The following is a 27,402-nucleotide window of genomic DNA, read 5'->3' on the forward strand; positions in this document are numbered from 1 at the left end:
TTGCTACAAAAGGCCATATTTCATTTTTTCTCATTGCCACGTAATATTCCATTGTGTATATAAACCACAATTTCTTTATCCATTCATCAGTTGATGGACATTTAGGCTCTTTCCATAATTTGGCTATTGTTGAGAGTGCTGCTATGAACATTGGGGTACAAGTGGCCCTATGCATCAGTACTCCTGTATCCCTTGGATAAATTCTTAGCAGTGCTATTGCTGGGTCATAGGGTAGGTCTATTTTTAATTTTCTGAGGAACCTCCACACTGCTTTCCAGAGCGGCTGCACCAATTTGCATTCCCACCAACAGTGCAAGAGGGTTCCCGTTTCTCCACATCCTCGCCAGCATCTATAGTCTCCTGATTTGTTCATTTTGGCCACTCTGACTGGCGTGAGGTGATACCTGAGTGTGGTTTTGATTTGTATTTCCCTGATAAGGAGCGACGCTGAACATCTTTTCATGTGCCTGTTGGCCATCCGGATGTCTTCTTGAGAGAAGTGTCTATTCATGTTTTCTGCCCATTTCTTCACTGGGTTATTTGTTTTTTGGGTGTGGAGTTTGGTGAGCTCTTTATAGATTTTGGATACTAGCCCTTTGTCCGATATGTCATTTGCGAATATCTTTTCCCATTCCGTTGGTTGCCTTTTAGTTTTGTTGGTTGTTTCCTTTGCTGTGCAGAAGCTTTTTGATAATTCACATTTAAAGTGATTATTGATATAGTTGGATTAAAATCTATCATCTTGCTAATTCTTTTCTATTTGTCCCATTTGTTATGTTCCTTTTTTATCCCCCTTCAGTTAATTGAGCATTTTTTATGATTAAATTTTATCTCCTCTATGGACTAATTTCTTTTCTCAGGTTTTAAGTTTTAGCTGTTGCCCAAGGATTTGAAATATACATGTTAAATTAATCTGAAAGTACTTTCAAATAGTGAACTGCTTCACATGTAGTAACAATATCTTACAATAATATATTCCTAAATACTCATTTTAAAGATGACATTCTATTGTGGGGTTTTTTTTGGTCTGTTTGTTTTGTTTTTGTTTTTGTTTTCATGGTTTCTGATATTAATTCTTATCTGTGGCTTTTGCAGGTAATTTGTCTTTTAGTCTCTGACTGCCTTCAGAATTTTCTCATTGTCTGTAGCTTTTAGAAGCTTGAGTATAATATACTTAGGTGTGCTTTGCTTCTTAGAGTTTATCCTGCTTGATATTCTCACAGAATGGATCTGTGGTTTGGTGTCTGTAATTAATTTTAGAAAATTCTCAACCATTACTTATTCAAATATTTCCTCTCTTCTCTCTTTCTTCTTCTGCAGGTCCAATTATGTGTACATTAGATCATTTAATATTGTCTCAAACTGCTTGGATGCTGTTTTTCCCCCTACTCTTTTTCTCTTTATTTTTCAGTTCAGTTTGGTTGATTTCTATTAGCTTCTCTTTAAGTACACTGATTCATTCCTCTCCTTTGTTGACTTCACCAGTGAGCTCACTGAAGGACTTCCTCATTTCTGTTACTGTGTTTTTGATTTCTAGTTTTTCAATTCCATTCCTATAGCTTCCATCTCTCAGCTAAAATTACCCATATTATTTTGCATGGTATCTACCTGTTTCTATTGCAACCTTTATCATATTAACCATCAATATATTTTTTTTACATTTTTAAAATTTGTTTAAATTTACATCCAAATTAGTTACCATATAGTGCAACATTGATTTCAGGAGTAGATTCCTTAGTGCCTCTTACCCATTTAGCCCATCCCCCCCTCCCACAACCCCTTCAGTAACCTTCAGTTTGTTCTCCATATTTATGAGTCTCTTTTGTTTTGTCCCCCTCCCTGCTTTTATGTTATTTTTGTTTCCTTTCCATTATGTTCATCTGTTTTGTCTCTTAAAGTCCTCATATGAGTGAAGTCATATGATTTTTGTCTTTCTCTGACTAATTTCATTAGCCTAATACCTTCCAGTTCCATCCACGTAGTTGCAAATGGCAAGATTTCATTCTTTTTGATTGCCGAGTAATACTCCATTATATATATATATATATATATATATATATATATATATATACCACATTTTCTTTATCCATTCTTCCATTGATGGACATTTGGGCTCTTTCCATACTTTGGCTATTGTTGATAGTGCTGCTATAAACATGGGGGTGTATGTGTCCCTTCAAACCAGCACACCTGTCTCCCGTGGATAAATGCCTATTTTAAATTCACTGTTTAATTACAACATCTGGGTCCTATCTGAGACTGTTCTTGATTATTGCTTTGTCTCTTCAAAGTATGTTTTTTTCCTTGCCTTTTCGTATGGCTCATAGTTTTTTAATGAAAATGAAACATCTTGTGTGGGACATAGATATTGTCTTGGACATAAGCAGGTCTTTCTGCTAGGCTTTTTATTTTAAGTTTATTTATTTATTTTGAGAGAGAGGGAGAGAGAGAGAAAGAGAGTGAGAATGCATGGAGGAGGGGCAGAGAGAGAAGGAGAGAGAGAATCCCAAGCAGGCTGTGCACTGTCAGCACAGAGCCGAACACGGGGCTTGAACTGATGAGCCATGAGATCATGACCTGCGCCAAAATCAAGAGTCCGCCTGAGCCACCCAGGTGCCCCCTGCTAGGCTTTTAATGTGAGGATTTTGTGTTAATTTAGTCGGGAATTGGGCTAAATTTGAAGTTTGTTATTGCTAAGTTTATCCTCCTTGCATCACAGGCTTCAAATTCCTCTAGTACCATCTCTATGAGCTCCCCTTGGCTTTGGTTCTTCCCTTTGCATTGTACCCCAGAGAGAGTCTGTTCTTCTCAGCACTGCTAGCTCTACTGCATGTTATCTATTCTCTACACTGGTTAGCCTGATGGTGAGGGAAGGAATGCATTCCCTGATGTTCTAGTTGAGCCTTGGTCTTAGGCACCATGTGCCTGGGTCTGAGGGGCTGACCTTTGCAAGTGCTCCTGTTTCTCCCTGAGCTGTAGTTCCAGGCCCCGCACAGTTTCTTACTCTTATCCCAAGACTGGTGGTTTGTAGTTTTTTTTTTCCTGCTTCTGTTTCCAGGAAGCAGGTTTTCACCAGTGCCCTAAGATGACAGCTTTTCTTGCTCTTGTCACTGCAGATTAAGGCTTTTGTTCCCTAGAAATGAGGGCTGTGGGAGATTTGGCAGTGGCTGCTGCTCCCCTTCCCCAACCAGTACCAGGAATGAAATCAAAGTACTGCAGACTTGGTGGCTTAAACAACATTTATCTTCTCACAGTTCTGGAGGCTAGAATCTGAGATCAAGGTGTCAGAAGGATTTGTTTCTTCTGAGGCTGTTCTCCTTGGCCTGTAAGTGGCTGACTTCACCCTGCATCGCCACAAAGTTGTCCCTCTGTGTATGTCTGAATGCTAATCTCTTCTTATAAGGATACTAGTGGTATTGGATTAGGGCCCACCCTAATAATTTCATTTAATCTTAAATAAACATTTTCCAAAACATTTAACCTAAAATTAAACATTTTCCTGTTTAAATACACTTTTCCCAAATATAGTCATATTCCAAGGTACTAGAGATTAGAATTTCAGTATAAATGGGGGGAGGTGGTGGCACAATTCAGCCCATAACTTTCTGCCCTCACCCAGATTCAGGTCCTTCTGCATGCAAAATATATTAACCTCATCCCAGGAGACCCAACGTCCAATTTTTTTTTTCATTTCAGCATCAGTTCTGAGTCCAAAATCTCATCTAAATATCATCTAAATCAGGTAGAGATGATACTCCAGATATTATTCATCCTAGGTAAAGTGCTTCTTCAAGTGTGAACTTGTGGAACCAGGTAGCAAGTTATCTGCTTCTAAAATACAATGTAGGACAGACATAGGACAGACAATCTCATTTGAAAAGGGAGAAATTGAAAAGAAGAAAGGGGTCACGGTTCCTAAACAAGTACAAAACCTTGTAGGGTCAATTACATTAGATTTTAAGGCTTCAGAATAATAATTAGATTTTAAGACAATAATAATTCTCTGTTCTCTGTGTCTACCAGGATGGGGCTCCTTTCAGGTCCACCTGGGTGACAGCCCCACATCCTCAGCCCTGCGCAGTGGTCCTGACTCCTCTGGAACCAAGAAAAAGACATGACATCCTCATCCACTGAGCCTATGCCCTCTGTTCCCACAGTAGTAATGCTGGCCTGCTGACCTCTCAACCACCTTCAGGGTCATTCCTCTTTTTTCTTGAAGGGTAATGCATGTTTGTAGCCCCATAGCTCTTGTGGGAAATAAGTTTTAGAATTCTGTATGCCTGCACCAATGGGTTAACAAGGCTTACAGCAGAAAACTGCCACAGGGCAAAAGCGCCCAAGGTTAGTCATCAAGCAAAACAAGGCTTAGGGTGAAAAGCCGCCTCCCCAGGATGAAAATGTCCAAGAAAAATTAGAGGTAGAAAGCTATGGGGCAAAAGCACCCAAGATTAGCTAGTGAAAAGGGTGCCTTGTTAACCTTGAGGCAGCATGCTCCAGCAATCTTAAACTTTAGAGATAACAGCTACTTGGCTGTATTGATCACAGAGAAACTGTCCATCTGGCATCTGGTGCCAATATATCATTGTGCTTTAATCTCAACTTCAAACACCACTCACCACCCGCCCGCCCCAAAACCCTTTGCTTCTTACACACACAAGTTAATAGTCACTATCTTATTTGTTTTCTTTTGTATGTTCACCACAAATGTAAAACCTTGAAAGCTCAATAAATACAGAGACAAAACCCCAGTTTGGGGCTCTTGTCTCCTCCCAGACATTAGCCTCTCTTGTATTCAATTCTGCATCTGCTCTCTTGCTGGACAAAAGAGAACTCCAGACTCAAAGTCTGTGACAAGCTCTATTGACACATCCTGTAGAATCCCAGAAGTCTGACATCTTTCCTTCATTTTGTCTCAGCTCTGCCACCTTCAGTCCAAGCAAGTAGCATTTCTGCTAGAATGAAATTTTTAAAAATCTGTTGGCTTCCTGTACAATTCATGGGAGTCCAAGCCATTAGACAAGAGGGGTCATCCTTACATCTTTCCTAGATAGCTCCATCTCTATTTCTGGCTTCTGTTGATATGGCTGAATGGATCCATCAGCCATACACCAACAACCTCTGTAGCAAATGATTGTCCAGCCACATCCTCGATATTCTGTAATCACACTTTCTCAGTGTTTTACAATATACATAGGCCAAGAATTTTACAAATCTTCAGGTTCTGGTTCCTTTTAAAAAAATTTAATGTTTATTTATTTTTGAAAGAGAGAGGGAGAGAGAGAGAGACTGAGCATGAGTGGGGCAGAGGCAGAGAGACAAGGAGACACAGAATCCGAAGGAGGCTCCAGGCTCTGAGCTGTCAGCACAGAGCCTGATGTGAGGCTTGAATCCATGGACTGTGAGATCATGACCTGAGCTTAACTGACTGAGCCACCCAGGTGCCCCATGTTCCTTTTTTGTTTAACAATTCCTTCCTCTTAGCCACTTTGACTGGTGTGAGGTGGTATCTGAGTGTGGTTTTGGTTTGTATTTCCCTGATGAGGAGTGACATTGAGGATCTTTTCATGTGCCTGTTGGCCATCTGGATGTCTTCTTTAGAGAAGTGTCTATTCATGTTTTCTGCCCATTTCTTCACTGGATTCTTTGTTTTTCGGGTGTTGGGTTTGGTAAGTTCTTCATAGATTTTGGATACTAGCCCTTTGTCCGATAGGTCATTTGCAAATATCTTTTCCCATCCCATTGGTTGCCTTTTAGTTTTGTTGATTGTTTCCTTTGCAGTGAGTAAGATTTTTATCTTCATGCGGTCCCAATAGTTCATTTTTGCTTTTAATTCCCTTGCCTTTGGGGATGTGTCAAGTAAGAAATTTCTGCGGCTGAGGTCAGAGAGGTTTTTTCCTGCTTTCTCCTCTAGGGTTTTGATGGTTTCCTGTGTCACATTCAGGTCCTTTATCCATTTTGAGTATATTTCTGTGAATGGTGTAAGAAAGTGGTCTAGTTTCATTCAGAGACTATAGATGCTGGCAAGGATGTGGAGAAACGGGAACCCTCTTGCACTGTTGGTGGGAATGCAAATTGGTGCAGCCGCTCTGGAAAGCAGTGTGGAGGTTCCTCAGAAAATTAAAAATAGACCTACCCTATGACCCAGCAATAGCACTGCTAAGAATTTATCCAAGGGATACAGGAGTACTGATGCATAGGGCCACTTGTACCCCAATGTTCATAGCAGCACTCTCAACAATAGCCAAATTATGGAAAGAGCCTAAATGTCCATCAACTGATGAATGGATAAAGAAATTGTGGTTTATATACACAATGGAATACTGCTTGGCAATGAGAAAGAATGAAATATGGCTTTTTTTTAACAATGTGGATAGAACTGGAGAGTGTTATGCTAAGTGAAATAAGTCATACAGAGAAAGATATATAGCATATGTTTTCACTCCTATGTGGATCCTGAGAAACTTAAGAGAAGACCATGGGGGAGGAGAAGAAAAAAAAAAGGTTAGAGAGGGAGGGAGCCAAAACATAAGAGACTTAAAAACAGAATAAACTGAGGGTTGATGGGGGGGTGGGAGGGAGGGGAGTGTGGGTGAGGGGTATTGAGGAGGGCATCTGTTGGGATGAGCACTGGGTGTTGTATGGAAACCAATTTGACAATAAATTTCATATTAAAAATATTCCTTCCTCAATTTATCTCTGTCTTCTTATATTTCACTATAAGGAACAGGGAGAAACCAGGCCATGCCCATCAACATTTTCTTAGGAATCTCCTCATCTAAATATTGAGGTTCATCAATTGCAAGTTCTGCTTTCCACAAAATATTAGAACTCTATTTATCCAAGTTATTTTCATTTTATAAGAAGGATCAACTTTCCTTTCCATTTTCTAATAACATTTACTCATTTCCACCTGAGATCTCATCAGAAGCATCATTAACATTCATATTTCTAACAACAATCTGTTTATGATGACATTTTTATTCTCTATCATGATACAAGCTCTCTCTCCAGCTCTCCTCATATTTTTCTGAGCTCTCACCAAAATTGCCTTTAACTCCATATTTCTATTTACATTCCCTTCAAGGAAATCTAGGCTTTTTTTTTAAGCATGTACTACAAGGTTCATCCAGCCTCTACCCATTACCCAGTTCCAAAGCCACTTCCATATCTTTAGGTATTTGTTAACTAATAAGTCACTGCAGTACCCCATTTCTTGGTACCAAAATCTGTACTAGTTTCCTTGGCCTGCAATAATAGAACACGTCAGACTAGGTGCTTAAACAATGGACATGCATCTTTTCAAAATTCTAGAGGCTTAGATGTCAAAGATCAAGGTGCCCACAGAGTTGTTTCTATCTGAGATTCTCTCCTTGGCCTGTAGATGGTCATCTTCTCCTCCTTGTGTCTTCACATGGTCTTTCCTCTATTCTTGTATGTATTTAAATTTCCATTTTTTTATAAACAACACTCATTTTGGATTATGGCTTACCCTACCGACCTCTTTGTCACTTAATTACTTCTTTAAAAATCCTGTCTCCAAATATAGTCACATTCTGAGGTCCTGGAAGTTAGGACCTCAATATATGAATTGGGGTATGGCAATTCACCTGTAACAGAAAGTTACTGAGGATTCTCCCCAATTTTCCCTCAGAACATGTGGTGGAATTTGTGTAGGTAAAACCTTCATAAAGGCCTAAGACCCACCAGGGTGCCTGGGTGGCTCAGTTGGTTAAGTGTCCGACTTCTGCTCAGGTCATGATCTCATGGTTTGTGAGTTGGAGCCCCACATTAGTCTCTGTGTTGACAGTTCAGAGCCAGGGGCTTGCTTCAGATTCTGTGTCTCCCTCTCTCTCTCTCTCTGCCCCTCCCCTACCTGTGTTCTCTCTCTCAAATATAAATAAAGATTACCAAAAAAAGGTGTAAGATCCACCCCACACAGGCCCCCAGGGATGCTAGCTCAATATGTTTCCCTATGTTCTTTTGAACATCTTTAAAAAGGCAATGAGAAATGACTGAAGATAAGAGAATAACCATACTCAGGATAAAACTATCATTGTATCAGTTTAGGATTTACCCATTTAGGGGTGCTCATAGATTTTTCTCCCCCTCTTTATTTTCTAAGTGTTCATTATTATTTTTTGGTTGTTTTTTTCCTTTATGATTTCTTTTTTTTACTGAGGTATAATTGACATATAATATTATATTAGTTTCATGTATATAACATGATTTGATATTTTTATATATTGTGAAAAAAAATCACTATAATAAGTCTAGTTAACATGCGATACCACACTTAGTAACAATTTTTTTTCTTGTGATGAGAACTTTTAAGATCTACTGTCAGCAATGTTCATATATGAATACAGTATTATCAATTATAGTCACCATGCTGTGTGTTACATCCCCATGACTCATTTGTCTTGTAACTAGAAGTTTATACTTTTTGACCCCCTTTACCTATTTCACCCAACCCCCCAACTACATCCCCCCCTACAATCTGGCAACCAGCAGTATGTTCTCTGTATCTCTGAGCTTTGTTTTTTGTTGTTGGTTTTTAACTTTTTAAAAAAATATTCTACATATAAGTGAGATCATGTGGTGTTTGTCTTTCTCTATTTGACTTACTTCACTTTGTGCAATGCGCTCAGGTCCATCCATATTGTTACAAATGGCAAGATTTCATTTTTCTTTATGGCTGAAATATTTAAATTCTCTTATATATAGCACATCTTCTTTATCCATTCATCCATCAGTGGACCTCTAGGTTGTTTTCATACATTGGCTGTTGCATAACGCTGCAATAAACATGGGGGTGTGTATATCTTTTTGAGTGAGTGTTTTAATTTTTTTATGATAAATACCCAGATGTGGAATTGCTAGATCATATGGTATTTCTATTATTAATGTTTTGAGGAACCTCTGCATTGTTTTCTATAGTGGTTCCACAGATATTACATTCCCATCAACACTGTGTTCCCTTGTCTCTACATAATCACGAACACTTATTTCTTGTTTTTCTGACAGGTGCAAGATGATATCTCATTGTGGTTCTGATTCACATTTCCCTGGATGATTAGTGATGTTGAGCATCTTTTCATGTATTTGTTCCCTATCTATATTTCTTCTCTGGAAAAATGTCTATTCAGAACTTCTGCCCAGTTTTTAATCAGCTATTTGGGTTTTTTTTTTTTTTTTTTGCTATTGAATTCCATGAGTTCTTTAGGTATTTTGGATATTAAATCGTTATCAGATAGATGATTTGCAAGTATTTTATCCCATTAAGTAGGTTGCCTTTTCATTTTGTTAATGGTTTCCTTTGCTGAACAGAAGCTGTTTAGTTTGATGTGATCCCACTTGTTTATTTTTGTGTTTGTTGCCTTTGCTTTTGATGTCAGATCAAAAAATCATTGCCAAGACCAATGTCAAGGAGCTTACTGCCTATGTTTTCTTTTAGGAATTCCATGGTTTTGGGTCTTACATTCAAGTATTTAATTTATTTTGAGTTACCCTTTGTATAAGTTATAAGATAGGGGTCCAGTTTCATTCTTCTACATGTGGGTGTCCTGTTTTCCTAACACCATTTATCAAAGGGACTATTCTTTCCCCGTTTTGTATTCTTGGCTCCTTTGTTATAAATTAATTGACCATATATGCATGGATTTATTTCTGGGCTCTCAATTCTATTCTCCATTGTTTGATTTGTGGTTGTTAAACCTTCTTGCATTGTAGGGATAAATCCCAGTTGATCATGGTGAGTGATTCTTTTAATGTATTGTTGAACTCAGTTTGCTAATATTTTGTTGAAGATTTTTGGATATACGTTCTTCAAGTATATTGGCTTACTATTTTCTATTCTTGAAGTATGCTTGGTTTTGATATCAGGGTAATGTTGGCCTTGGAAAATGTTTTTAAAAATATTCCGTCCTTATATTTTTTGGAAGAGTTTGAAAAGGATTTGCATTAGTTATTCTTTAAATGTTTGGAAATATTCACCAGTTAATCCATCTGGTTCTGGACTTTTGTTTATTGGGATGTATTAGATTCTCTATATCTTCATCATTCAGCCTTGGCAGGTTGTATGTTTCTAGACACTTATGTATTTCATCTTGGTTGTCCAATTTTTTAGCATATAATTGTTCATTGCAGTCTCTTGTTTTCCTTGTATATTTGTGCTCTCAATTGTATGTCCTCTTTCATTTCTGATTTTATTTATATGAGTCCTTTATCTTCTTGGTAAGTTTAGCCAGAGGTTTTTCTATTTTGTCAATCTTGAAAAAGAAAACAGCTCTTAGTTTCATTGATCTTTTTATTGTGTTTTTAGTCTCTCATTTATTTCTACTCTGATCTTTAATATTTTCTTTCTTCTTTTTAAAAACGTTTAAAATGTTTTTATCTTATTTTTGAGAGAGACAGAGAGAGAGAGAGAGAGAGAGAGAAGAGAATCAAATCTGAAGCAGGCTTCAGGCTCTGAGCTGTCAGTGCAGAACTCGATGAGAGGCTCAAACTCACAAACTGTGAGATCATGATCTGAGCTAAAGTCGGGCGCTTAACCGACTGAGCCACCCAGGCGCCCCAATATTGCCTTTCTTCTATTAACTTTGGGTTAATTTGTTCTTTTTTTAGTTCCTTGAGATATAATGTTAGGTTGTTGATTTGAGATCTTCCTTGGTTTTTAATGTAGGAATTTATCACACAAACTTACCTTTTAGAACTGCTTTTGATGCATCCCTTAAGTTTTGGTATGTAGTTCCATTTTCATTTGTCTCCAGATTTCTTGATTTCTCTTTTGGCCCATTGTTTGCTCAGTAGCATGTTTAATCTCTATATATTTTTGAATTTTCTAATTTTCTTCTTGTAACTAATTTCTCATTTTATACTATTGTGGCTGGAAAAGAGCTTCATGTGATTTCAGTCTTCTTATATTTATTAAGACTTATTTTATGGACTGACAAATGATCTATCCTGAAGAATGTTCTATGTGCATTTAAAAAGAATGTGTATTCTATTGCTTTTGGATGGAATGTTTTCTTTATGTCTGTTAAGTCTGTCTGGTCTAATGCGTCTTCAAGGTCAATGTTTCTTTACTGATTTTCTGTCTGGATTATCTATCCATTGATGAAAGTGGGGTATTAAACCCTCTACTATTATTGTATTGCAATCTATTTATCCTTTTAGATATGTTAATATTTGCTTTATTTTTTAGGTGCTACTAAAAAGGGGAATAAATATTTACAAATACTATATCCTCATTTTGAATTGACCTCTTTATATTGACCCCTTATATAATGACCTTCTTTGTCTCTTATTACAGTGTTTGTCTTAAAGTCTGTTTTGTGTGATGTGAGTATAACTATTCCAGATTTCTTTTGATTTCTATTTGCATGGAATATCTTTTCCATCCCTTGCTTTCATTCTGTGTATGTCCTGAAATGTGGAGTAAGTCTTTTGTAGGCATCATATAGATGGGTCTAAATTTTTTATCCATTTTTCTATCCTATGATTTTTGATTGGAGAATTTAATCAATTTACTTTAAAAGTAATTATTGATAGTTATGCACTTATTGCCATTTTTTTCATTGTTTTTGGCTGTTTTATAATTCCTTTGTTTCTTTCTTCTTTTCTTGTTCCCTTCTTTTGTGATTTGATTATTTTCTCTAATGCTACGCTCAGATTCCTTTCTCTTTATCTTTCATGTGCTCACCATAGGTTTTTGCTTTTTGATTACCACAAGGCTTACATAGAACAACTTATATTTATAACAGTCTTTTAAGTTGGTAACAACTTAAGTTAGAACGCATCCTAAAACTACATTTTTATTACCCTCGCCTACATTTTGTGTTTTTGATGTCAGACTCTATTTCTTTTTATCTTGTGTAGCACTACTTTTTATCTTAAGGTAAGTTTCAATTGTTATTGATATTGCCATACCAGGTTTCTTTGTTTAATATATAGTGTATCATTTTTGTGTTGTCATTTTACTTTTAATTTTGCTATAACTTTTTGAAACATGTCTCCTGTAAGCAGAGATTACTTGAATATTTTTTATCTCAGTCTGACACAATTAATATTTTATTTGGAGCTCTTAATCATTTATGTTTAATATAATTATTGATATATATTGAGTTTTCATTTACCATGTTACTTTGTGACTTGTTTTTGTCCTTTTTCATCTTTTTCGTTAAAATCTTGGCTTTTAAAAATAGATTTGACTATTTTTGAAAATCATATTCCTGTTTTTCCCTGTACCAAAATGGGAATTATCAGCTATAATTTTATGTTTTAAAAGCTATTCTTGAAAATTTCACATAAGTATGTAACCTGCCACAATCTAAAATTAAGCAATATCTTTGTTCTCTACCTAGAATGTAAAAGTGTCTTAGAACACTTTGACTGAGTTTACTTCCTCAGACAGATATTCTATTTTATTTTATTTCATTTTTTGTTTTTATTTTGAGATAGAGAGAGAGATAGAGAGCATGAGCAGGAGAGGGGCAGAGAGAAAGTGAGAGAGAGAGAATGCCAAGCAGGCTCTGCACTGTCAGTGCAGAACCCGACACAGTGCTTAAACTCACAAACCATGAGATCATGACCTGAACCAAAGTCAGATGTTAAACCAACTAAGCTACTCAGGTTACCCCACATGTTATGTTTTAATCTTGTATTTGACTTATATTTTTTGATAACTAAAAAGTATTATTATATATTTTGTATGTAATCAATATTCATTTGTATCATATTTTGCTATTTATGTTTTATATCCCAGATATTCTATTTAGGTTACTTTTTTTCTGTTTGAAGTATATCCTTTAAAAATTTCATTAGTGATATCTGCCTATGGCAAACTGTTGTTTTTGTTTTTGTTTCGTTTTGTTTTGTTTTTTAGCACCTCAGACTTTCATTGACTCTACAATTCTCATTTGGTAGTTGCTTTCTTTCAGGACATAGTCTGCTACGTTTATGGTTGCATTTGAGAAGTCCTCTGTCAGGTTTAATCCTCTGAAGGTAATCTTTCCTCTGTTGTCTGCTATTAAGATTTTTTTTTTTTTGTCTTTGGTATTTTTTCACTTAAACTTACTTTATGGACTCAATATATTTATTTATTATTTTTCCAGTTTGGAACTTCTTGGACATATATATTCTCCACTAGTATCGCTTTAATATTGCTCCTGCCTTGTTGTCTCACTCTGTTCATTCTGGGATTCCAAGTACAATTATGTTAGACCTTCTCATGTGTTCTCTGTATATATATTAGTTTGTGTATTTTTTCTTCTTATGTTGCCTATGGATACTTTCTTCTGATCTATCTTCACATTCTAATGTGTACTGATTCTCTTTTCAGCTGTATCTAAGATAATCTGTACTTTGTTTAAGTTTATTTATTTTGAGAGGGGGGAAGGGCGAGAGAGAGAGAGAGAGAGAGAGAGAGAGAGAGAAACCCAAGCAGGATCTCCGCTGTCAGGCGGCTTGATCTCAGGAACCATGATATCAGGACCTGAGCAGAAATCAAGAGTTGGTGGGTTGCTTAACTGACTAAGTCACCCAGGCACCCAAAGATCATCTGTTTTATCCAACATCATTTTGTCCTCAGTGAGAAGGTGAGTCCAAATAACATAGATCATCATTACTGGAGATTGAAATTCTTCTGTTATATCTTTTAGTATGTTTCTTAGTTTATTATTTGGTTTTTCAGTTCAGGGACACAAGTTGTGTATAGTGCAAAATTCTTCTGTCTTCCACATGTCTCTCATCCATTTCTCTAGAATCCTTTCTACTTTATGTTCATTTCCATTTATTTTTTTTTTTTTTACTTTTCACTACTTTTATTTTCTTTTTAGCTGCTTTTGGCTTTGACTTAATATTTTTTATTTTACCTACATTTTTGTTTTTTTACTCCACCAGATTATATTTTATTTATTTAAATTTATTTATTATTTATTTAAATTTATTAATTGAAAGTTAAATTTATTAAATTTAAATTTATTTATTAAATTTATTTATTTAAACGTAAATTCAAATTAGTTAACATAAAGTGTAGTCCAGGCTTCAGGAGTAGAAACCAGCGATTCACCTCTTACACATGACACCCATGCTCATCCCAAAAAGTGCCCTCCCTGATGCCCATCACCCACTTAACACATATCCCTGCCCACCTCCCCTCCAGCATCCCTCAGTTTCTTCTCTATATTTAAGATTCTTTTCTGGTTCGGTTTCCTGTTTTATCTTATTTTTCCTTCCCGTCCTCCATGTTCATCTGTTGTGTTTCTCAAATTCCACATATGAGTGAAATCATATGATATCAATCTTTTCCAAACTAACTTATTTTGCTTAGCATAATACCTTCTAGTTCCATTCACATTGTTGCAAATGAAAATATTTCATTCTTTTTCATCACTGAGTAGTATTATATATATACATATATATACATATATGTATATATATAATTCTATATATAGAATAATATTATAGTAGTATTATAGTAGTATTCTATATATATAATATATATGCATATATATTATATATATATGGAAATACATAAATATATGTATTATATATATATAGTATTATATATAGTATTATATATATATGTATATTATCCATTCATCAGTTGATGGATATTTGGGGCTCTTTCCATAGTTTGGCTATTGTTGATAGCATAGCTATAAGCACTGGAGTGCATGTGCCCCTTCAAATCAGCATTTTTGTACCATTTGACTAAATACCTAGTAGTGCAATTGCTGGGTTGTAGGACAATTATTTTTAATTTTTTGAGGAACCTCTATACTGTTTTCCAGAGTGGCTGCACCACTTTGCATTCCCACCAACAATGCAAAAGTGTTCCCCTTTCTCTGCATCCTTGCCAACATCTGTTGTTTCCCGAGTTCCCGACTTGTTCATTTTAGCCATTCTGACAGGTGTGATGTGGTATCTCATTGCGGTTTTTGTATTTTCCTGATGATGAGTGATGTTGAGCATCTTTTCATGTGTCTGTTAGCCATCTGGATGTCTTTGGAAAAGTCTGTATTCATGTCTTCTACCCATTTCTTCACTGGATTATTTGTTTTTTGGGGTGTTGAGTTTGGTAAGTTCTTTATAGATTTCGGATACTAACACTTTATTCGATATGTTATGTGCAAATATCTTCTCCCATTTTGTTGGTTGCCTTTAATTTTGTTGATTGTTTCCTTCACTGTGCAGAAGCTTTTTAGTTTGATGAAGTCCAAATAGTTCATTTTTGCTTTTATTTCCTTTGTCTTCTGAGACATATCAAGTAAGAAGTTGCTGTGACCAAGGTCAAAGAAGTTGCTGCTTGTCTTCTGTAGGATTTTGATATTTTCCTGTCTCACGTTCAGGCCTTTAATTCATTCTGAAATATTTTGTGTATGGTATAAGAAAGTGGCCCAGATTCATTCTGCATTTCGCTGTCCTTTTTTCCTAGAACCATTTGCTGAAAATACTGTCTTTATTCCATTGTATACTCCTTCCTGCTTTGTAAAATATTAGTTGACCATATATTTGTGGGTCCATTTCTGGGTTCTCTATTCTATTCCATTGATCTATGTGTCTCTTTTTGTGCCAGTACCATACTGTCTTAATGATTACAGCTTTGTAATACAGTTTAAAGTCTGGAATTGTGATGCCTCCAGCCTTGGTTTTCTTTTTCTTTTTTTTTTATTTTACAAATTTTTAAACTTTTATTTATTAACGTTATTACATTATGGTGTTTATTTAACTACACAGGTGTCTCTGGTTTTCTTTTTCAACATTACTTTGGCTATTCAGGGGTCTTTTGTGGTTCCATACAAATTTTAGGATTGTTTGTTCTAGGTCTGTGAAGAATGCTGGTGTTATTTTGATACGGATTGCATTGAATGTGTAGATTGTTTTGGGTAGTATCAACATCTTAACAATATTTTTTCTTCTAATCCATGAGCATGGAATGTTTGCCCATTTCTTTGAGTCTTCTTCAATTTCTTCCATAAACTTTCTATAATTTACAGCATACAGATCTTTTACCTTTTTGGTTAGGTTTATTCCTAGGTATTTTATGGGTTTTGGTGCAATTGTAAATGGGATTGATTCCTTGATATCTCTTGCTGCTGCTTCATTAGTGGTGTATAGAAATGCAGGCAATTTCTGTGCATTGGTTTTATATCTTGCAACTTTGCTGAATTCATGTGTCATCTCTAGCAATTTTTTGGTGAAATCTTTCAGGTATTCCAGATAGAGTATCATGTCATCTGCAAAGAGTTTTACTTCTTCCTTGCTGATTTGGATGCCTTTTTTCTTTTTGTTGTCTGATTGCTGAGGCTAGGACTTCCAATACTATGTCGAACAATAGTGGTGAAAGTAGATATCCCTGTTGTGTTTCTGACCTTAGGGGGAAAGCTCTCAGTTTTTCCCCATTGAGTATGATATTAGCTGTGGGCCTCTCATATATGGCTTTTATGATGTTAAGTTCCTTCTATCCCTACTTTCTTGAGGGTTTTTATCAAGAAAGGATGTTGTATTTTGTCAAATGCTTTTTCTGCATCTATTTAAAGGCACCAGGTTAATATTTTAGCTTCTTATGTTTTCTTATTCTGTCTTCCTTGAGCACTTTTAGTTGTGTTTAATGCCTGAGTTTATAGAGGTAACTGTTTCATTGAGATTCTTAACTTCACAGCAATATTTTTGGGCCACAATTTTGACTGTCCCATGGCAAGTGTTTGATGTTTATCCTTTGTAATTTCTTTCCTTTTTTTCTCCCTGTTTTTATGGTAATTAAAAAACGTATTCTGTTCTTATTCCTTTTTTATTATTACTCTTTAGTTAAGATCAGTTTTTATTGGTTCAAAAACTTAAGTGACGTTCTATGAGAGTACATGACTCTATCTCAGGCTAACAATCTTAATGACACATTGTTTTATGTAGGGATGAATTCTTTTCTTTACCTACCTCCTTTTTCCCATTTTTGGCTGACCAAGGGAAGCAGTTGAAATCTGCTCTCAGATGCCTCACAAGCAGACTTCTTTCCACTAATAGTTTTTATCTGTGATTCTGCGATAATTGCTTTCTTTCAAGCTTCTGATACATTTTGTTATGCAGAGTGTACTCCTTTTGCCAGCTCATGTGCCCCATTTTGTAATTAAAAAAAAAAAAAAACTTTTGATATTTCACTATAGGATATGCTTTATATTTGGGAGAAATTTGTGCTGGCACCCTTTCCTAAAATCATCAACAAAAAGCATCTTCTTTCTTCATTTGTTTAATACGTGATAGAACTTCAGTACTTTGGCACTCGTTCTTTTTAATTTATATTTTGAAGTTTCAGATGTCTGCTAGGTTCATGGAAGATGTCGTTTGTGTTTCCATTTCTCATTCTTCATTTTGGTTTTGAGGATATCCAAGAGGAGAATATCAAATGCACCAATAGCACAGTACCACTTTAATACCAGAAATCAGTCTTCCCTCTTTAATACAAATGGCATTTGTGTAGTAAAAGTTTCCAATGAAAAAGTAATTAAACTACCAAAAAGGAAGAAAATGGAAGCCAGGTAATATGGATTTAATTCAGGAAACAGAATATAATATAAAAATTCTTATTAATATTCATAAATATACGGATAATATTATTTATACATGAGACAAGAGTAAGATATTAAGAAAAAGGGATACTCAGAGAACCAAAAGAAACCTTTGAAATAATTTTATCATTTATTGTGTTGACCATTTGAGGGGCATTTTCAATCTAGAGATACATATCCTTCAGTTAAAGGAAGTTTTCATGTTAGTTATTTGTAATTTCCTTTCCTCTGTGTTCTTTGTCCTCTTTTCATAACTTTTATTAGTAAGGTGTTGGGCATCCTAAATTGATCTTATAAGATATTTAAGTTGTCTCATATTTTATATCCTGTTGATTTTTACTATTTATAGGAAATTTCCTCAATTTTACCTCCAACTCATTTTTAACTTTTTATTTAAAGTTTTTATCTTGTATTCAATTTTTCTGATATTCTTTTTACATCTTCTCAGGCTTGGTATTTGCTTTTGTTTGTTTTTAGAGGAATAAACCCATTATGGTCATGGAATTCTGGGTTGGCTGGTTTGACACATGGGGAGGTAAACATATGATTAAAAATGCTGAAGGTAAGTGTTTTGCAGTGTTTGACCTCAAGTAGAGGTGGCCCTGAGTCATGGATCATTCACACATTTCTTTGTTAATTAATTAGCTCATTCAACCACAAATATTATTCAATACTTATTAGGTACAGGGATTTGGGTAAGCTTGAGGGTACATTGATGAACAAAAATGACCTGGTTCCTATCCTCAGGGTAGAGATGAAAGATACTTAAGAGTTTAGTATAATTGACAAGAAATGATCAAGAGTTCCATATATGAAAAGTGCTTTGAAGCAAACAAACAGGTGTAGTGATAGAAAAGACAGGGACAGGCCTGCAGACGTAAGGCGAGGTGGTCATGGAAAGGGCCTTGGAAAGATAACATCTCTGAAGAAGGGGATGCATTTGCTAACAGTCTTAATCCTCTCTGGTAAATGCACAGGCCATTGCCATGGTGTTGTCAACTACATGGTAGTAATTATCAGAAGACAATATGTGATGATAGTTGAAAGCATGGATCCTGGAACCAAAGAGATAAGGATTTCAGTCTTAACTCTGCTAGTCTGCATAACTAGCTGCGTGACCCAAGGCAGCTTTCCTTGTAAGCTAAGTCTCAGTGCCCTCACCTGAAACAGGAATTATCAAGTAACCTACCTCATAGGCTTGTTGTGAGGATTTAATTAGATAAACCACTCAGAACAGTGCCTGGCAGATGTTGTTGACTTAATAAAAGTATTTTGCTACTAAAGATATTTTGCTGTTGATATGAAAACAAGCTCACTTGTACCAGAAGTAAAGCAAACCAACAAAAAATACCAGATAACTGAGGAAAGCCCACTTGGACCGAAACAAACCAAACCAAACCAAAAAAACCCACCACCACCACCAAATTTTTCTGATCACTTTCATGTCAGGCACTATGCCATGTTTCTTATGTATATTCTGTCATCAATACTATGAGGTAGTAGGAATTAGGACCTTCATTTAGGAGATAAAGAAGGAGGCTCTGAGAGAAAAATAGGCTGTCCAATTCATGCAAATATTAAAAAGCACAGCCAGGATTGAATTCCACATGTTCCCCATGATGGCCAGTAGAAAGATGATCATACCTTTTAAATCATGGTGACAAAATAAGAGTTTCTGTGGCTAAATATTGGGAATAGCCACTTGTGGACTATTGCAGTGGTTTTAAATGAGTGTCTCAAGAGATAGTAATCCTGGAATGGAGTAATGAGGTTATATTAATTTATTTGTACAATTTCAAAAAATTTAATGAACATTAGATACTTAAGTGACATAAAGGTTCTTGGGCCATTATTAAATATATATAATATACAGCCAAATTATGTCCATACTCTGAGAAAAATAATTTTTTAAAAGTCTTTTGGTATTGATAAGACTTGGTTTCCTGGAATAGTTGTGGTCAATTCCACCTATTTTCTGGTTAGAACCTTAGCGGAGGTTGGAGAACAAAATAATTAAGTTGATTATGTGGGGGAGGGGTTTGAGAATGATAAGATTTTATCAGAGACTTCTGTCTTAATTTTTAATTTTCTCTGTGCTCTTATCTTCCTCCTTTACAGATGTTGAGGATACTGTGTCCAAATTTATCACATCTGAAATCTCCTTCAATGTATATATGTTCCATGGTGGAACCAACTTCGGTTTCATGAATGGGGCCACATATTTTGGGAAACACAGAGGTGTTGTCACTAGTTATGGCAAGTGCTTACTGGTATGGTCACCTCTTGGCATAGTGGTACTGGAGCTCTACAGAGGAGGTTCCAAAAGCATGCCCTGAGCATCAATGAATTCTTGACCTATAATTTATGCTGAGCATTCAGGATTTTCCTGTCTAATTTCCTTTTTTTTGTGATGTTCATAATGCCCCCAACAGGCTGTAATTGAATAGATGCGGTGCCTCAGACCTAGAGCCCTGCTTCACTCATCATATATACTGATCCCTTGACTTGAACCTTCTAAGACACACAGAATACAAATAGTGACTGCTGTGTGGGCACTGATAGACACACCAAGGCAATCCAGATTGAGGGAAGAAGGGAGTGTCCATTAGAAAGTAAAACAGAAAGATGAGTCCAGTGTCTTGGCAGCCTCAGATCCTCAGGAAGTGTTGTGTGGAATGCTCCCAAAGTGGCATTACTTGCACCCTCCCACCCCGCCCCAGCCTGGGATGGACTGGTCCAGGGGGTGGAGAAGATGTATCTTCTGTCTCCCTCTGGTAGTCCTGACCTGTCTCATGACAGAAGTGCTGAAACAGGGTCTATTATGGAGGGTTTCCTGCCAATGACAATATCCTGGTGTCTTGCAGACTATGATGCTGTGCTGACAGAGGCTGGGGATTACACAGAAAAATATTTCAAGCTTCGAAAACTCTTTGGATCTGTTGTAGGTACTCAGCAACATTTTTAACTTGAGGGAGGTTCTCCTGATGAAGTGGAAGGGTAAGGCAAGGGAAGGTTCCCTCATGGGCAGAAACTTGGAAACTTAAGACCTATGGCAAACTTAAGTTCAAATCCCGGTTTTCCCACTTAAAAGTTAAGTGGCTTTGCATGAGTATTTTAAGCCCATAAACCTGTTTCCTCATTGAAACATAAAGACAATGATATTTGACTCCTATAGTGACTGTGAAAATTAATTTACTATTTGTAGAGCTCTTAATATGATGACATAGTACCCTCACATACAATAGCAAAAGCTATCTTACTTCATTTTACTTGTTTAAATAAAGTCAATCATCTACTATGTTCTAGAAAGTAAGTGAGCACTGGCATTGCCAGAAGGCATAAGGTACAGTTCTTGTTCCCTGAGAGCCCTTAGTCTATATGACCAACATTACCCTGTAGAGGTGTGTGTCTATCAGCTATCTGTGCATACAAAATAGTTCCAACTGTTATTTACAGTTTCTCATCACTCTTGGAGAAGTATCACATATGCTAGGATAGGACCCATTTCTCTTGTTGGCTCTGGGGTACAAGAGTTCTTGGGTAGGGCTGAGGAAGTTTGGAGAAGGCAGTAGTTATTTCAGGCACTTCTTGCCCCATGACTCATTTTCATTTCAGCAGTGCATCTGCCCCCTTTACCCAAGCTCTCTCCCAAGGCTGAGTATCCCGCTGTGAAACCATCCCTTTATTTGCCACTGTGGGATGTTCTACAGTACTTAAATAAGGTGAGTACTGCCTGGCACTGGAATGGAGGGGTGACCATTGGGGGCATGGGGACAAGGCCTTAGGCCACAGAGTAGAGAATCCTTTAAGAACTTTTTATTGGGAAGGGTGAAAATAAATCCTTTGGATGCCCATATTTAGAATTATGGGGTAAGAACCACAAACTTTCTGGGTAGACTGTGAAGAGGCTTAAACCTGAAGAATGAATGAGGGTGGGGGAGAGACAAGATATTGGAGGATCCTCTTTGCCAGCTCAGATGAACCCATCTGATAGATGCTCTTGTGTGGGACTACATGATCCCTATGGGAAAGACTAAGAGCCAGGAACCCATGACACCGAGTTTGACTCTACAATCAAATAGGCCAAATCACTGAACTTTTATGGGTTCATACTCTCCCTTTAAAATTATATTACTTGGACTATTTTGAAGAAAAGGTTAAAATTATTTAAAAAATTTTAACTCTTGAATTCATATTAGTTTCACCTCTGCTATCACTGTTTTAGATAAAAAGTCATGATCGGCACATTGTAAATGCTAACTAAATGTTTGCTTTAGTGCATAATTCTTTACTTAACTTAGTTTATGTTGAAATACAACTTATTCACTCCATTAATTGCATGATTGCAGTAATTTTTCCCTCTACCATGCTCCCACCATCCCTTGAGTTTTTCAGACAGTGAAGATGTGGAGATGACGCAAAAGAGCATTATCACATTGCATTGGTTTTAGTATTTCTCATCCAAATATCTGTTGGGGACAATTAAGAGGTACAACAAAAAATGACAAGAGCCTGTGGAAGAAGGATCCCAACTTATCATCCTGGTTCCTGTTTCTGCAATGTTTCTCTCACAGCCTGTTATATCTCATACACCAGTCAACATGGAGAGCCTCCCTATAAACAATGGGAATGGCCAGTCCTATGGATTAGTGCTTTATGAGACTTTTATCTGCTGTGGAGGTTCTCTCCATGCTAATGTTCAAGATACAGCACAGGTAGGGGTCAGCAGGCTGTCTATGGAGGTAAGCAGAACATTTAGCCTGACTTATTGGGAAGGATTGTCAATGGTTACTTTACTGTTAGATAATATTTTCAAGCACCTACTATCTGTGAGGCATTGGGAATATAAAGTCAAACCAAAGAAACTTGCTTTCTGCTTTATCACAAATTAAGTGTATGAAAGCCTCCTGGTCAGCTTCTATCCATCTGTGATCACCTAGGCCAGTCCCTTACTTCATAATGATCTGTTCCCTAAACCAGAGCCTCTCTTTTCCTTTCTTCAGGTACACCTACCAGTCTGATGCTGGCTCTTCTTTTGCAGGTGTTTTTGAATGAGAAAAATATAGGACTTCTGGGTGATGGTATTAAGAAGTTGAACATTCCTAAAATCAGGGTATGTGATTCAAGAGTCTGGGTGCTTCCTTAGACCTCTGACTCAAATGTAGTCATAGCCTGGTCCTGAGATAGACTACCTCCTTCTTATGCCACTGCCCTTTGGTATTGTTCCTCATTTGGGTTTCCAGCAGCAAGTATTTAGGGCTATAAGCATAAATGCATCTCCTAGGTCCAAGTTTAGCAGAGCTGCAGCATACACGCTTCAGTGTGAATGGAACTTCCCCATTAGGCTCTGAGTCAATCATCTGCCCCTGGTTAGGTCTCTGATCAAAGGCACACAGTTGAGTCAAGGCAAATTCTTTCCCAAGGCAAGTCAGCAGGGAAAACGGAAGATTGAGTTTGGAACAGGAACACAAAGAGTCCTCATGAGAGAGGAGGATTGTTGGGCTCTAGAGTAGAGCCCATTTTCTCCCATTTACTTGTACTTCCATCTGGGACTCAGAGAACAGAATGGGTTCTAGAGTAAAAACTCTACATAGCCATGTAGTCTCTGTGAACTGGTCTATCCCAAGCAGGAATGTCAACAACTACTTCTCCTCCTCCTCCTCTTCCTCTTTCTCTTCCTCCTTTTCCCTCCGCCTCCTCACCCTCTCCTTTCTCTCTCCCTGTCCCTCTGCTTCTTCTTAGGAATGTCAACTTCTAAGAATCCTGGTGGAGAATCAAGGACGAGTCAATTTTTCATGGAAAATTCAAGATCAGCGGAAAGGTGGGAAACAGGCTGTAATCTCTCTTTATGGTTAATTGGATCCTATACTGAAGCAGTATTGCACTTGGGAGGAAAAAATGAAACCCTTGAGCAGTGGGATACCTAGGTCCCAGAACCAAAGACTCAAATTCCTTCCCTCTCCCTGGTCCTGCCTTTTCCTGGTAGGAAAGCACAGCAGTTAGGTTGGGTCTTGGCCTATTGTGAAGCAAGGCCCAGTCTCCCATTGGGAATTTCAGAGAAAGTTCTGATACTAAGTGGGACGTTTTCTTGGTAATATGGAAACATACAAGAAAATTTCAGTTATAGCAGGCCAGACAAGTGTTTGCCCTCCTGTCTGGGCCATTGTCACAGGCATATACAGTCTGCATTTCTTTTCCAGACACTGAAGAATGTCTAGTCCCTGTCCACATTCTTTCCTACCCCCACTTGCAGGATTAACTGGATCTGTCACTATTGATAACATTCCCTTGAACGGTTTTATTATCTACTCTCTGGAGATGACCATGAGCTTCTTTGAAAGGTATGTTCCTACTTATGCCCAAAAAACACTTGGAGGGATCAGGGGGCTTACAGATGTCAAACTCTTCACTTTGTAGATGACGAGCCAAGATTCAGAAAAGTGAAATGATTTACCCGTGATTATTGAGTGCTTTAAGGTCAGGACTAGAACCCCAGAACTAGTCTCCTGACTCCTGATTTAATGCTTCTAATATATCTCCCTGATATCAGAATTCTGGGCTCTGAGTGGGGAAACGTTGGCACTAGGAAGAGGAGGGGGTCTTCTTCAAGTCTCTGCTCTTTCTCTAGGCTCCGCTCTGCCACCTGGAAGCCTGTCCGAAAAAACTATTCAGGCCCTGCCTTCTACCTTGGTACCTTGAAGGCTGGCTCTTCACCCAAGGACACTTTCCTGAGACTACTTGTAAGTGAGCTGAACTAATCTCTTCTGGTGTCCCAACCACCTATTCTTTTCAAAAGAGTTTTGAAGCAAAGCTATAGTGTTCCTGGAAGGAATACCTCCCTATTCTATTTGTTTTTCTCTTTCTCATTTGGAGCAAGACTTCTGACATTTCTCAATCTTCCTAATTTATCATTATTAAAAAAATAATAAATCAGAACACAATGGAAAATTCAAAATAATAGGAAGCTATAGAATGAAAATGATGAAATTTCTCCTTCTAATCTATTCCCTATTCCAATTCCTTTCTACTTCTCAGGACTAAACATTACCCATGTCACTGGACCAAAATGGGCCACTCCTTGGTGAGTTATGGATAGAGACTATACCAAGTGGAGTTGCCTACAAGGAGATCATGAAAAATAATTTCCAAAGCCTGTACCCTTAAAGATGGGAAAGCAGACTCCTTTTAGTAGGGCTTGGAATGGATATTCAGAAGGGGTTTTAGCATTATCATGAGGTTGAGGTCACTTCTGGCAATTTTTGGTTCCTCTGTACAGGTGTGGTCCTCAAATATTTCTTTTTCTATTCCAGCAGTACCTTAGTTTCTTTCTAAAGGTAAGATTGACAGCTAGGTAGAAGCTTCTAGGAGTTTAGTTCCTAAAAGGAAATATTTACAGACAGAAACTTCTATAAGAAATTTCCTGAGTTCAGGGGATTAGGCTGGTGATATCAACAGTTTGTGCGATTTCATATATAACTTTGCCAAAACATATACACAATTATTCCATTAATAGGAAGGGGATCATTCCCTAAATTATATTCTGCAACTTTGGGGGGGCAGTAATTTTTACCTAGTATAGCTTTATATGTATATATATATATATATATACACACATAATGACAAATGCATGAAATATTATGCACAAAATAAATGAACAGTTCAATAAATTATCACAAAGTGAACACCATGTAATTTATTTGAAATAAAAATATAAAATATTGTCAGCACCCCTCCCAATCACTGCCTCTCCTATCTAAGTATTATCTTGACTTCTAACACTCCAATTCAGTGCTTCTTTAGACTTCATGTAAGTTGAACTGCCTTCACCCCCACCCCCCGCATGGCTTTTTTTGTTGCTGAGATTCAGCCATTAAATGATGTTGTGGGTCTTTATTCATTTTCATAGTTGTATAGGATTCCATTTTATAAAATACCATACTTTATTTAATCTTCAACCATCATTCTACTGTTGATAGACATTTATATTATTTCTAGTGTTTGACTACCATATATATATATATTTTTTTATTTTTTAATATGAAATTTATTGTCAAATTGGTTCCCATAGAACACCCAGTGCTCCTCCCAACAGGTTCTCTCCTCAATGCCCATCACCCATTTTCCCCTCCCACCACCCCCATCAACCCTCAGTTTGTTCTCAGTTTTTAAGGGTCTCTTATGGTTTGACTCCTTCCCTCTCTGTCCTTTTTTTTTCCCCCCTTCTACTCCCCCATGGTCTTCTGTTAAGTTTCTCAGGATCCACATAAGAGTGAAAACATCAGGTAACTGTCTTTCTCTGTATGACTTATTTCACTTAGCATAACACTCTCCAGCCCCATCCACATTGCTACAAAAGGCCATATTTCATTCTTTCTCTTTGCTACGTAGTATTCCATTGTGTATGTAAACCACAACTTCTTTATCCATTCATCAGTTGATGGACATTTAGGCTCTTTCCATAATTTGGCTATTGTTGAAAGTGCTGCTATAAACATTGGGTTACAAGTGCCCCTATGCATCAGGACTTCTGTATCCCTTGGGAAAATTCCTAGCAGTGCTATTGCTGGGTCATAGGATAGATCTATTTGTACTTTATTGAGGAACCTCCACACTGTTTTCCAGAGTGGCTGCACCAGTTTGCATTCCCACCAACAGTGCAAGAGGGTTCCCATTTCTCCACATCCTCTCCAGCATCTATAGTCTCCTGATTTGTTCATTTTGGCCACCCTGACTGACATGAGGTGGTATCTGAGTGTGGTTTTGATTTGTATTTCCCTGATGAGGAGCGACGTTGAGCATCTTTTCATGTGCCTGTTAGCCATCTGGATGTCTTCTTTAGACAAGTGTCTATTCATGTTTTCTGCCCATTTCTTCGCTGGATTCTTTGTTTTTCAGGTGTGGAGTTTGGTGAGTTTCTTTATAGATTTTGGATACTAGCCCTTTGTCCAATATGTCATTTGCAAATATCTTTTCCCATTCCGTTGGTTGCCTTTTAGTTTTGTTGGTTGTTTCCTTTGCAGTGCAGAAGCTTTTTATCTTCATGACGTTCCAATAGTTCATTTTTGCTTTTAATTCTTTGCCTTTGGAGATGTGTCAAGTAAGAAATTTCTGTGGCTGAGGTCAGAGAGGTTTTTTCCTGCTTTCTCCTCTAGGGTTTTGATGGTTTCCTGTTTCACATTCAGGTCCTTCATCCATTTTGAGTTTACATTTGTGAATGTGTAAGAAAGTGGTCTAGTTTCAGTCTTCTGCATGTTGCTGTCCCGTTCTCCCAGCACCATTTTTTAAAGAGACTGTCTTTTTTCCATTGGATATTCTTTCCTGCTTTGTCAAAGATTAGTTGGCCACACATTTGTGGGTCCAATTGTGGAGTCTCTATTCAATTCCATTGGTCTATGTGTCTGTTTTTGTGCCAAAACCATACTGTCTTGATGATTACAGCTTTGTAGTAGAGGCTAAAGTCTGGAATTGTGATGCTTCTCGCTTTGGTCTTCTTCTTCAATATTACTTTGGCTATTCAGAGTCTTTTGTGGTTCCATACAAATTTTAGAATTGCCTTTTCCTTTTTTTTTAAATTTTTTTAACGTTTATCTATTTTTGAGACAGAGAGAGACAGAGCATGAAAGGGGGAGGGGCAGAGAGAGAGGGAGACACAGAATTGGAAGTAGGCTCCAGGCTCTGAGCCATCAGCCCAGAGCCCAAGCGGGGCTCGAACTGACGGACCGTGAGATCGTGACCTGAGCTGAAGTCGGACGCTTAACCGACTGAGCCACCCAGGCGCCCCTAGGATTGCTTTTTCTAGCTTTGAGAAGAATTCTGGTGCAATTTTGATTGGAATTGC

The 27,402-nt window shown here is 37.2% G+C and overlaps 1 protein-coding gene across 8 annotated transcripts in view; it reads left to right on the forward strand.

Moving 5' to 3' along the window:
* Window positions 1-27,402, forward strand: part of LOC125147161 (beta-galactosidase-1-like protein 3) — a 63,602-nt gene that overhangs the window by 20,155 nt on the left and 16,045 nt on the right. For 4 of the 8 annotated variants that reach the window (XM_047824214.1, XM_047824216.1, XM_047824219.1 and 1 more), the window contains 9 exons: window positions 18,042-18,126; window positions 19,683-19,820; window positions 20,429-20,509; window positions 21,180-21,286; window positions 22,139-22,306; window positions 22,606-22,677; window positions 23,307-23,385; window positions 23,818-23,905; window positions 24,193-24,304. In XM_047824214.1, the coding sequence (XP_047680170.1) occupies window positions 18,042-18,126; window positions 19,683-19,820; window positions 20,429-20,509; window positions 21,180-21,286; window positions 22,139-22,306; window positions 22,606-22,677; window positions 23,307-23,385; window positions 23,818-23,905; window positions 24,193-24,304 (930 nt within the window). Of the gene's footprint in view, window positions 1-18,041; window positions 18,127-19,682; window positions 19,821-20,428; window positions 20,510-21,179; window positions 21,287-22,138; window positions 22,307-22,605; window positions 22,678-23,306; window positions 23,386-23,764; window positions 23,906-24,192; window positions 24,305-27,402 lie in introns of those variants that run through there. The other 4 variants (XM_047824217.1, XM_047824218.1, XM_047824215.1 and 1 more) reach the window with 3 other exon arrangements.

The sequence above is a fragment of the Prionailurus viverrinus genome, chromosome D1 (assembly GCF_022837055.1).
Source record: "Prionailurus viverrinus isolate Anna chromosome D1, UM_Priviv_1.0, whole genome shotgun sequence".
Classification (NCBI taxonomy): domain Eukaryota; kingdom Metazoa; phylum Chordata; class Mammalia; order Carnivora; family Felidae; genus Prionailurus; species Prionailurus viverrinus.